Source organism: Salvelinus fontinalis, unplaced genomic scaffold (assembly GCF_029448725.1).
Source record: "Salvelinus fontinalis isolate EN_2023a unplaced genomic scaffold, ASM2944872v1 scaffold_0818, whole genome shotgun sequence".
Taxonomy (NCBI): Eukaryota; Metazoa; Chordata; class Actinopteri; order Salmoniformes; family Salmonidae; genus Salvelinus; species Salvelinus fontinalis.
The window spans coordinates 45,325-57,726 of NW_026601027.1; the positions used below are offsets into that span (position 1 = coordinate 45,325).

The 12,402-nt window shown below is 43.1% G+C and overlaps 1 protein-coding gene across 2 annotated transcripts in view; it reads right to left on the reverse strand.

The window, feature by feature from the left end:
• The window catches only part of LOC129847389 (chromosome transmission fidelity protein 18 homolog), a gene marked incomplete at its 3' end in the record, with an annotated part of 54,611 nt that extends 42,256 nt beyond the window's left edge, over positions 1 to 12,355 (reverse strand). For both annotated transcript variants that reach the window (XM_055915162.1, XM_055915163.1), the window contains 3 exon segments: positions 496 to 613; positions 2,515 to 2,715; positions 12,238 to 12,355. In XM_055915162.1, coding sequence (XP_055771137.1) covers positions 496 to 613; positions 2,515 to 2,715; positions 12,238 to 12,325 — 407 coding nt within the window.
• Positions 12,356 to 12,402: the final 47 nt, after the last annotated feature.

Consider the following 12,402-nt stretch of genomic DNA (forward strand, 5'->3'; position numbering starts at 1 on the left):
GTTGATGTACTAGTGGGTTATTAGAGGGCTGGTTCTAGTTGATGTACTAGTGGGTTATTAGAGGGCTGGTTCTAGTTGATGTACTAGTGGGTTATTAGAGGGCTGGTCAGCTGGTTCTAGTTGATGTACTAGTGGGATATTAGAGGGCTGGTCAGCTGGTTCTAGTTGATGTACTAGTGGGTTATTAGAGGGCTGGTTCTAGTTGATGTACTAGTGGGTTATTAGAGGGCTGGTTCTAGTTGATGTACTAGTGGGTTATTAGAGGGCTGGTTCTAGTTGATGTACTAGTGGGTTATTAGAGGGCTGGTTCTAGTTGATGTACTAGTGGGTTATTAGAGGGCTGGTTCTAGTTGATGTACTAGTGGGTTATTAGAGGGCTGGTTCTAGTTGATGTACTAGTGGGTTATTAGAGGGCTGGTTCTAGTTGATGTACTAGTGGGTTATTAGAGGGCTGGTCAGCTGGTTCTAGTATGACCTTTGATCCTACGGTCCTACCTGCTGCTCGGGGGTCGATCGAACTCATCTGGAGACGACGGGGGGGTGATGTCATCAACCTGAGACACCTCAAACAGCTTCTTAGCCACATCCTGCCTCAGACGCTTAGCCTTGGGAGCTACACACGGATACACATATATCAACGACAGACACCACAGTACTCTCTCTCACACATACAAATATATCAATGACAGACACCACAGTACTCTCTCTCACACATACAAATATATCAACGACAGACACCACAGTACTCTCTCTCACACATACAAATATATCAACGACAGACACCACAGTACTCTCTCTCACACATACAAATATATCAACGACAGACACCACAGTACTCTCTCTCACACATACAAATATATCAACGACAGACACCACAGTACTCTCTCTCACACATACAAATATATCAACGACAAGAGACACCACAGTACTCTCCCTCACACATACAAATATATCAACGACAAGAGACACCACAGTACTCTCCCTCACACATACAAATATATCAACGACAAGAGACACCACAGTACTCTCCCTCACACATACAAATATATCAACGACAGACACCACAGTACTCTCTCTCACACATACAAATATATCAATGACAGACACCACAGTACTCTCTCTCACACATACAAATATATCAACGACAGACACCACAGTACTCTCTCTTACACATACAAATATATCAACGACAAGAGACACCACAGTACTCTCCCTCACACATACAAATATATCAACGACAAGAGACACCACAGTACTCTCCCTCACACATACAAATATATCAACGACAAGAGACACCACAGTACTCTCCCTCACACATACAAATATATCAACGACAGACACCACAGTACTCTCCCTCACACATACAAATATATCAACGACAGACACCACAGTACTCTCCCTCACACATACACATATATCAACGACAGACACCACAGTACTCTCCCTCACACATACAAATATATCAACGACAAGAGACACCACAGTACTCTCTCTCACACATACAAATATATCAATGACAGACACCACAGTACTCTCTCTCACACATACAAATATATCAACGACAGACACCACAGTACTCTCTCTTACACATACAAATATATCAACGACAAGAGACACCACAGTACTCTCCCTCACACATACAAATATATCAACGACAAGAGACACCACAGTACTCTCCCTCACACATACAAATATATCAACGACAAGAGACACCACAGTACTCTCCCTCACACATACAAATATATCAACGACAGACACCACAGTACTCTCCCTCACACATACAAATATATCAACGACAGACACCACAGTACTCTCTCTCACACATACAAATATATCAACGACAGACACCACAGTACTCTCTCTCACACATACAAATATATCAACGACAGACACCACAGTACTCTCTCTTACACATACAAATATATCAACGACAAGAGACACCACAGTACTCTCCCTCACACATACAAATATATCAACGACAAGAGACACCACAGTACTCTCCCTCACACATACAAATATATCAACGACAAGAGACACCACAGTACTCTCCCTCACACATACAAATATATCAACGACAGACACCACAGTACTCTCCCTCACACATACAAATATATCAACGACAGACACCACAGTACTCTCCCTCACACATACACATATATCAACGACAGACACCACAGTACTCTCCCTCACACATACAAATATATCAACGACAGACACCACAGTACTCTCCCTCTCTCACACATACAAATATATCAATGACAGACACCACAGTACTCTCTCTCACACATACAAATATATCAATGACAGACACCACAGTACTCTCTCTCACACATACAAATATATCAATGACAGACACCACAGTACTCTCTCTCTCTCTCACACATACAAATATATCAACGACAGGAGACACCACAGTACTCTCCCTCACACATACAAATATATCAACGACAGACACCACAGTACTCTCTCTCAAGTCATCACACTAACGGCAGAGAAGAGGGAGGAGCTACTCACTGATTGGCTCGTCTGCCAGCAAGTGTTCTATGTCCTCTCCGTCACACGCCACAGACGGGGCTTCCGATTGGCCGAGGCTCCGTTCTGACGATGCCTGTGACTGGCTCCTGAGTGGCTGGTCACCAGCGGTGACGGCTTCCTGGAACGACTGAGGCTTCTGCTTCCGGAACTCTGACCGCTTAGTGGAAGGGGCTGGATCAACTGACCACACACACACACACACACACACACACACACACACACACACACACACACACACACACACACACACACACACACACACACACACACACACACACACACACACAGAGAGACACACATCAGAATACACACACACACACAGAGAGACAGACATCAGTGTCTATAATACTGAAAGGGGTTCCTCTAGATAGAAGACAGGAAATCCCAGGACAGTGTCTATAATACAGGAAGGGGTTCCTCTAGATAGAAGACAGGAAATCCCAGGACATAGTGTCTATAATACAGGAAGGGGTTCTTCTAGATAGAAGACAGGAAATCCCAGGACAGTGTCTATAATACAGGAAGGGGTTCCTCTAGATAGAAGACAGGAAATCCCAGGACACAGTGTCTATAATACAGGAAGGGGTTCCTCTAGATAGAAGACAGGAAATCCCAGGACATAGTGTCTATAATACAGGAAGGGGTTCCTCTAGATAGAAGACAGGAAATCCCAGGACATAGTGTCTATAATACAGGAAGGGGTTCTTCTAGATAGAAGACAGGAAATCCCAGGACATATTGTCTATAATACAGGAAGGGGTTCCTCTAGATAGAAGACAGGAAATCCCAGGACATAGTGTCTATAATACAGGAAGGGGTTCCTCTAGATAGAAGACAGGAAATCCCAGGACAGTGTCTATAATACAGGAAGGGGTTCTTCTAGATAGAAGACAGGAAATCCCAGGACATAGTGTCTATAATACAGGAAGGGGTTCCTCTAGATAGAAGACAGGAAATCCCAGGACATAGTGTCTATAATACAGGAAGGGGTTATTCTAGATAGAAGACAGGAAATCCCAGGACATAGTGTCTATAATACAGGAAGGGGTTCTTCTAGATAGAAGACAGGAAATCCCAGGACATAGTGTCTATAATACAGGAAGGGGTTCCTCTAGATAGAAGACAGGAAATCCCAGGACATAGTGTCTATAATACAGGAAGGGGTTCCTCTAGATAGAAGACAGGAAATCCCAGGACAGTGTCTATAATACAGGAAGGGGTTCTTCTAGATAGAAGACAGGAAATCCCAGGACATAGTGTCTATAATACAGGAAGGGGTTCCTCTAGATAGAAGACAGGAAATCCCAGGACATAGTGTCTATAATACAGGAAGGGGTTCCTCTAGATAGAAGACAGGAAATCCCAGGACAGTGTCTATAATACAGGAAGGGGTTCCTCTAGATAGAAGACAGGAAATCCCAGGACATAGTGTCTATAATACAGGAAGGGGTTCTTCTAGATAGAAGACAGGAAATCCCAGGACAGTGTCTATAATACAGGAAGGGGTTCCTCTAGATAGAAGACAGGAAATCCCAGGACACAGTGTCTATAATACAGGAAGGGGTTCCTCTAGATAGAAGACAGGAAATCCCAGGACATAGTGTCTATAATACAGGAAGGGGTTCCTCTAGATAGAAGACAGGAAATCCCAGGACATAGTGTCTATAATACAGGAAGGGGTTCCTCTAGATAGAAGACAGGAAATCCCAGGACATAGTGTCTATAATACAGGAAGGGGTTCCTCTAGATAGAAGACAGGAAATCCCAGGACAGTGTCTATAATACAGGAAGGGGTTCTTCTAGATAGAAGACAGGAAATCCCAGGACATAGTGTCTATAATACAGGAAGGGGTTCTTCTAGATAGAAGACAGGAAATCCCAGGACATAGTGTCTATAATACAGGAAGGGGTTCCTCTAGATAGAAGACAGGAAATCCCAGGACATAGTGTCTATAATACAGGAAGGGGTTATTCTAGATAGAAGACAGGAAATCCCAGGACATAGTGTCTATAATACAGGAAGGGGTTCTTCTAGATAGAAGACAGGAAATCCCAGGACATAGTGTCTATAATACAGGAAGGGGTTCTTCTAGATAGAAGACAGGAAATCCCAGGACAGTGTCTATAATACAGGAAGGGGTTCCTCTAGATAGAAGACAGGAAATCCCAGGACAGTGTCTATAATACAGGAAGGGGTTCTTCTAGATAGAAGACAGGAAATCCCAGGACATAGTGTCTATAATACAGGAAGGGGTTATTCTAGATAGAAGACAGGAAATCCCAGGACATAGTGTCTATAATACAGGAAGGGGTTCCTCTAGATAGAAGACAGGAAATCCCAGGACATAGTGTCTATAATACAGGAAGGGGTTCTTCTAGATAGAAGACAGGAAATCCCAGGACATAGTGTCTATAATACAGGAAGGGGTTCCTCTAGATAGAAGACAGGAAATCCCAGGACATAGTGTCTATAATACAGGAAGGGGTTCTTCTAGATAGAAGACAGGAAATCCCAGGACATAGTGTCTATAATACAGGAAGGGGTTCCTCTAGATAGAAGACAGGAAATCCCAGGACAGTGTCTATAATACAGGAAGGGGTTCTTCTAGATAGAAGACAGGAAATCCCAGGACATAGTGTCTATAATACAGGAAGGGGTTCTTCTAGATAGAAGACAGGAAATCCCAGGACATAGTGTCTATAATACAGGAAGGGGTTCCTCTAGATAGAAGACAGGAAATCCCAGGACATAGTGTCTATAATACAGGAAGGGGTTCTTCTAGATAGAAGACAGGAAATCCCAGGACATAGTGTCTATAATACAGGAAGGGGTTCCTCTAGATAGAAGACAGGAAATCCCAGGACATAGTGTCTATAATACAGGAAGGGGTTCCTCTAGATAGAAGACAGGAAATCCCAGGACATAGTGTCTATAATACAGGAAGGGGTTCTTCTAGATAGAAGACAGGAAATCCCAGGACATAGTGTCTATAATACAGGAAGGGGTTCTTCTAGATAGAAGACAGGAAATCCCAGGACATAGTGTCTATAATACAGGAAGGGGTTCCTCTAGATAGAAGACAGGAAATCCCAGGACATAGTGTCTATAATACAGGAAGGGGGTCTTCTAGATAGAAGACAGGAAATCCCAGGACATAGTGTCTATAATACAGGAAGGGGTTCTTCTAGATAGAAGACAGGAAATCCCAGGACATAGTGTCTATAATACAGGAAGGGGTTCCTCTAGATAGAAGACAGGAAATCCCAGGACAGTGTCTATAATACAGGAAGGGGTTCTTCTAGATAGAAGACAGGAAATCCCAGGACATAGTGTCTATAATACAGGAAGGGGTTATTCTAGATAGAAGACAGGAAATCCCAGGACATAGTGTCTATAATACAGGAAGGGGTTCCTCTAGATAGAAGACAGGAAATCCCAGGACATAGTGTCTATAATACAGGAAGGGGTTCTTCTAGATAGAAGACAGGAAATCCCAGGACATAGTGTCTATAATACAGGAAGGGGTTCCTCTAGATAGAAGACAGGAAATCCCAGGACATAGTGTCTATAATACAGGAAGGGGTTCTTCTAGATAGAAGACAGGAAATCCCAGGACATAGTGTCTATAATACAGGAAGGGGTTCTTCTAGATAGAAGACAGGAAATCCCAGGACATAGTGTCTATAATACAGGAAGGGGTTCCTCTAGATAGAAGACAGGAAATCCCAGGACATAGTGTCTATAATACAGGAAGGGGGTCTTCTAGATAGAAGACAGGAAATCCCAGGACATAGTGTCTATAATACAGGAAGGGGTTCTTCTAGATAGAAGACAGGAAATCCCAGGACATAGTGTCTATAATACAGGAAGGGGTTCCTCTAGATAGAAGACAGGAAATCCCAGGACAGTGTCTATAATACAGGAAGTGGTTCCTCTAGATAGAAGACAGGAAATCCCAGGACACAGTGTCTATAATACAGGAAGGGGTTCCTCTAGATAGAAGACAGGAAATCCCAGGACAGTGTCTATAATACAGGAAGGGGTTCCTCTAGATAGAAGACAGGAAATCCCAGGACATAGTGTCTATAATACAGGAAGGGGTTCTTCTAGATAGAAGACAGGAAATCCCAGGACAGTGTCTATAATACAGGAAGGGGTTCCTCTAGATAGAAGACAGGAAATCCCAGGACACTGTCTATAATACAGGAAGGGGTTCCTCTAGATAGAAGACAGGAAATCCCAGGACACAGTGTCTATAATACAGGAAGGGGTTCTTCTAGATAGAAGACAGGAAATCCCAGGACATAGTGTCTATAATACAGGAAGGGGTTCTTCTAGATAGAAGACAGGAAATCCCAGGACATAGTGTCTATAATACAGGAAGGGGTTCCTCTAGATAGAAGACAGGAAATCCCAGGACATAGTGTCTATAATACAGGAAGGGGTTCTTCTAGATAGAAGACAGGAAATCCCAGGACATAGTGTCTATAATACAGGAAGGGGTTCTTCTAGATAGAAGACAGGAAATCCCAGGACATAGTGTCTATAATACAGGAAGGGGTTCCTCTAGATAGAAGACAGGAAATCCTAGGACATAGTGTCTATAATACAGGAAGGGGGTCTTCTAGATAGAAGACAGGAAATCCCAGGACATAGTGTCTATAATACAGGAAGGGGTTCTTCTAGATAGAAGACAGGAAATCCCAGGACATAGTGTCTATAATACAGGAAGGGGTTCCTCTAGATAGAAGACAGGAAATCCCAGGACAGTGTCTATAATACAGGAAGGGGTTCTTCTAGATAGAAGACAGGAAATCCCAGGACATAGTGTCTATAATACAGGAAGGGGTTATTCTAGATAGAAGACAGGAAATCCCAGGACATAGTGTCTATAATACAGGAAGGGGTTCCTCTAGATAGAAGACAGGAAATCCCAGGACATAGTGTCTATAATACAGGAAGGGGTTCTTCTAGATAGAAGACAGGAAATCCCAGGACATAGTGTCTATAATACAGGAAGGGGTTCCTCTAGATAGAAGACAGGAAATCCCAGGACATAGTGTCTATAATACAGGAAGGGGTTCTTCTAGATAGAAGACAGGAAATCCCAGGACATAGTGTCTATAATACAGGAAGGGGTTCTTCTAGATAGAAGACAGGAAATCCCAGGACATAGTGTCTATAATACAGGAAGGGGTTCCTCTAGATAGAAGACAGGAAATCCCAGGACATAGTGTCTATAATACAGGAAGGGGGTCTTCTAGATAGAAGACAGGAAATCCCAGGACATAGTGTCTATAATACAGGAAGGGGTTCTTCTAGATAGAAGACAGGAAATCCCAGGACATAGTGTCTATAATACAGGAAGGGGTTCCTCTAGATAGAAGACAGGAAATCCCAGGACATAGTGTCTATAATACAGGAAGGGGGTCTTCTAGATAGAAGACAGGAAATCCCAGGACATAGTGTCTATAATACAGGAAGGGGTTCTTCTAGATAGAAGACAGGAAATCCCAGGACAGTGTCTATAATATTGTAATAAGCTCATAGACGCTGTCATAAACGCCATACAGTTGTCACTGACTAGTAGGATATTAAATTCCCTCTGAGCAAACTATTTCTGACACATCAGTGTCTATAATGTACTAGTGGGTTATCACATGTGCAGTTACAGAATTAAGAGTCCCCCTAGCAACACAACATCTACATGTCACAATGAGACCATAACTCCCCCTAGCAACACAATATCTACATGTCACAATGAGACCATAACTCCCCCTAGCAACACAATATCTACATGTCACAATGAGACCATAACTCCCCCTAGCAACACAATATCTACATGTCACAATGAGACCATAACTCCCCCTAGCAACACAACATCTACATGTCACAATGAGACCATAACTCCCCCTAGCAACACAATATCTACATGTCACAATGAGACCATAACTCCCCCTAGCAACACAATATCTACATGTCACAATGAGACCATAACTCCCCCTAGCAACACAACATCTACATGTCACAATGAGACCATAACTCCCCCTAGCAACACAATATCTACATGTCACAATGAGACCATAACTCCCCCTAGCAACACAATATCTACATGTCACAATGAGACCATAACTCCCCCTAGCAACACAACATCTACATGTCACAATGAGACCATAACTCCACCTAGCAACACAACATCTACATGTCTCAATGAGACCATAACTCCCCCTAGCAACACAACATCTACATGTCACAATGAGACCATAACTCCCCCTAGCAACACAACATCTACATGTCACAATGAGACCATAACTCCCCCTAGCAACACAACATCTACATGTCACAACGAGACCATAACTCCCCCTAGCAACACAACATCTACATGTCACAATGAGACCATAACTCCCCCTAGCAACACAACATCTACATGTCACAATGAGACCATAACTCCCCCTAGCAACACAACATCTACATGTCACAATGAGACCATAACTCCCCCTAGCAACACAACATCTACATGTCACAATGAGACCATAACTCCCCCTAGCAACAACACAACATCTACATGTCACAATGAGACCATAACTCCCCCTAGCAACAACACAACATCTACATGTCACAATGAGACCATAACTCCACCTAGCAACACAACATCTACATGTCTCAATGAGACCATAACTCCCCCTAGCAACACAACATCTACATGTCACAATGAGACCATAACTCCCCCTAGCAACACAACATCTACATGTCACAATGAGACCATAACTCCCCCTAGCAACACAACATCTACATGTCACAACGAGACCATAACTCCCCCTAGCAACACAACATCTACATGTCACAATGAGACCATAACTCCCCCTAGCAACACAACATCTACATGTCACAATGAGACCATAACTCCCCCTAGCAACAACACAACATCTACATGTCACAATGAGACCATAACTCCCCCTAGCAACAACACAACATCTACATGTCACAATGAGACCATAACTCCCCCTAGCAACAACACAACATCTACATGTCACAATGAGACCATAACTCCCCCTAGCAACACAACATCTACATGTCACAATGAGACCATAACTCCCCCTAGCAACAACAAAACATCTACATGTCACAATGAGACCATAACTCCCCCTAGCAACAACAACACATCTACATGTCACAATGAGACCATAACTTCCCCTAGCAACAACAAAACATCTACATGTCACAATGAGACCATAACTTCCCCTAGCAACAACAAAACATCTACATGTCACAATGAGACCATAACTTCCCCTAGCAACAACAAAACATCTACATGTCACAATGAGACCATAACTCCCCCTAGCAACACAATATCTACATGTCACAATGAGACCATAACTCCCCCTAGCAACACAACATCTACATGTCACAATGAGACCATAACTCCCCCTAGCAACAACAAAACATCTACATGTCACAATGAGACCATAACTCCCCCTAGCAACACAACATCTACATGTCACAATGAGACCATAACTCCCCCTAGCAACACAACATCTACATGTCACAATGAGACCATAACTCCCCCTAGCAACACAACATCTACATGTCACAATGAGACCATAACTCCCCCTAGCAACAACAAAACATCTACATGTCACAATGAGACCATAACTCCCCCTAGCAACAACAAAACATCTACATGTCACAATGAGACCATAACTTCCCCTAGCAACAACAAAACATCTACATGTCACAATGAGACCATAACTCCCCCTAGCAACAACAACACATCTACACGTCACAATGAGACCATAACTCCCCCTAGCAACACAATATCTACATGTCACAATGAGACCATAACTCCCCCTAGCAACAACAACACATCTACACGTCACAATGAGACCATAACTCCCCCTAGCAACACAATATCTACATGTCACAATGAGACCATAACTCCCCCTAGCAACAACAACACATCTACATGTCACAATGAGACCATAACTCCACCTAGCAACAACAACACATCTACATGTCACAATGAGACCATAACTCCCCCTACCAACACAACATCTACATGTCACAATGAGACCATAACTCCCCCTAGCAACAACACAATATCTACACGTCACAATGAGACCATAACTCCCCCTAGCAACAACAACACATCTACACGTCACAATGAGACCATAACTCCCCCTAGCAACAACAAAACATCTACACGTCACAATGAGACCATAACTCCCCCTAGCAACAACACAACATCTACATGTCACAATGAGACCATAACTCCCCCTAGCAACAACAACACATCTACACGTCACAATGAGACCATAACTCCCCCTAGCAACAACACAATATCTACATGTCACAATGAGACCATAACTCCCCCTAGCAACAACACAACATCTACACGTCACAATGAGACCATAACTCCCCCTAGCAACAACACAACATCTACACGTCATTCTAAATGCCACATGGACAAAGCATGTTTCTTTGTCCTGCCTAGTAGCAGGTCTGTTTGTGGTTTAGTCAACTGCTCTATCATTTATAGCCGTGCTAAACACTCCTATATGTTTTAATAATATAATACAATGGGTTGGGCCAACTAAATCATTCTCATAATGACACCATTATAACCAGTAAACTCTACACGCAGTGTGTGTGATAACTAGACCTCATTCTTGCTTCCTCTGTCCTTGTTTACTCCACTACTTGCCTCTCCTTGAAAGTGCATTGTAGCCTGAGGGGAGGAGCTTCCCCTGCTCTCCTCCAATGGGCTTTGAGAGGGAGGTCAACTGCATTTCCTTCATTCCTCACGTCCTCTCTCCTCCTCAAAACACATTGGATAAGAAGGTGAGAGGGGAGGGACCTCTGACCTTCTCATCCAATGGGTTTTGAGAAGGAGACGAGGAAATGCAATTGAGGACAGAGAACGCAAGTATTTGAGTTAACCCACTGCATCTGTGGCCAATGACCTTGAGACTTCTTGGATGGGCACTTCTAATGCAACTCTATGGCAGCACTACAAGGGCCTTGAATTTTCGAGCTCTACCCTTAGATTTGGCGGTGACGTAGTGTCCCCATGAGTGACAGAACAGTGAGCCAATCAAGGCGCAACTGGAGAACATTACCAACTCATACGCTCCCATATGTCCCACTGGCTACCTCCCCACCACAACAGAAAGACCTGAGCTAGACTGAATCACCTGCATTGTGGAGCTGCCTTACTCAAGAAAACAAGAAAGAGACTATGTTTGTATGCAGCTTTTTTAACCCAATGATTTTTTTATTATATATATATATATTTTTTTTTTTACGTTGTTGCTAACTGAAGTGACACGTATTAATGCCAAAATAACAGCTAAAAACGGGTCGCCACTGGGTATTGTCTTACTATTTTCTCCTAATCTTTACCTACTTTTTAACTCTGCATTGATGGAGAAGGGCTCGTTAGTAAGCCTTTCACAGTGAAGTCTACACCTGTTGTATTCGGCGCGTGTGACAAATACATGTTGAACTATTGACGACCCCCCTATAAAGCGACTTTTCAAAACGCTGCTATAGCCTACTGCCCGTTCTGAGTTATATCACCTGACGCCCAGGTGAGAAACAAACCAGTCGACCCGCGTTTAGAAAAGTCGGTTTAACAATAATACTTTTGGATATTTTGTCTTGACCAGACTAACTTTTCTCCATCTAGCTAGGCTACTACTCACAGTCCATCTCAGCCAGAACCTCAAGCTCATCAGCGAACTGTTGATCATACTCGTCCTCTATCCCGAACATCTCGTCATACTCGTCCATAGTCGTCAAGTTTACCGGTATGTACCGGACAGCCGAGGTGTTCTACTAGTGTATAATAATATCTATGTAATGCTACT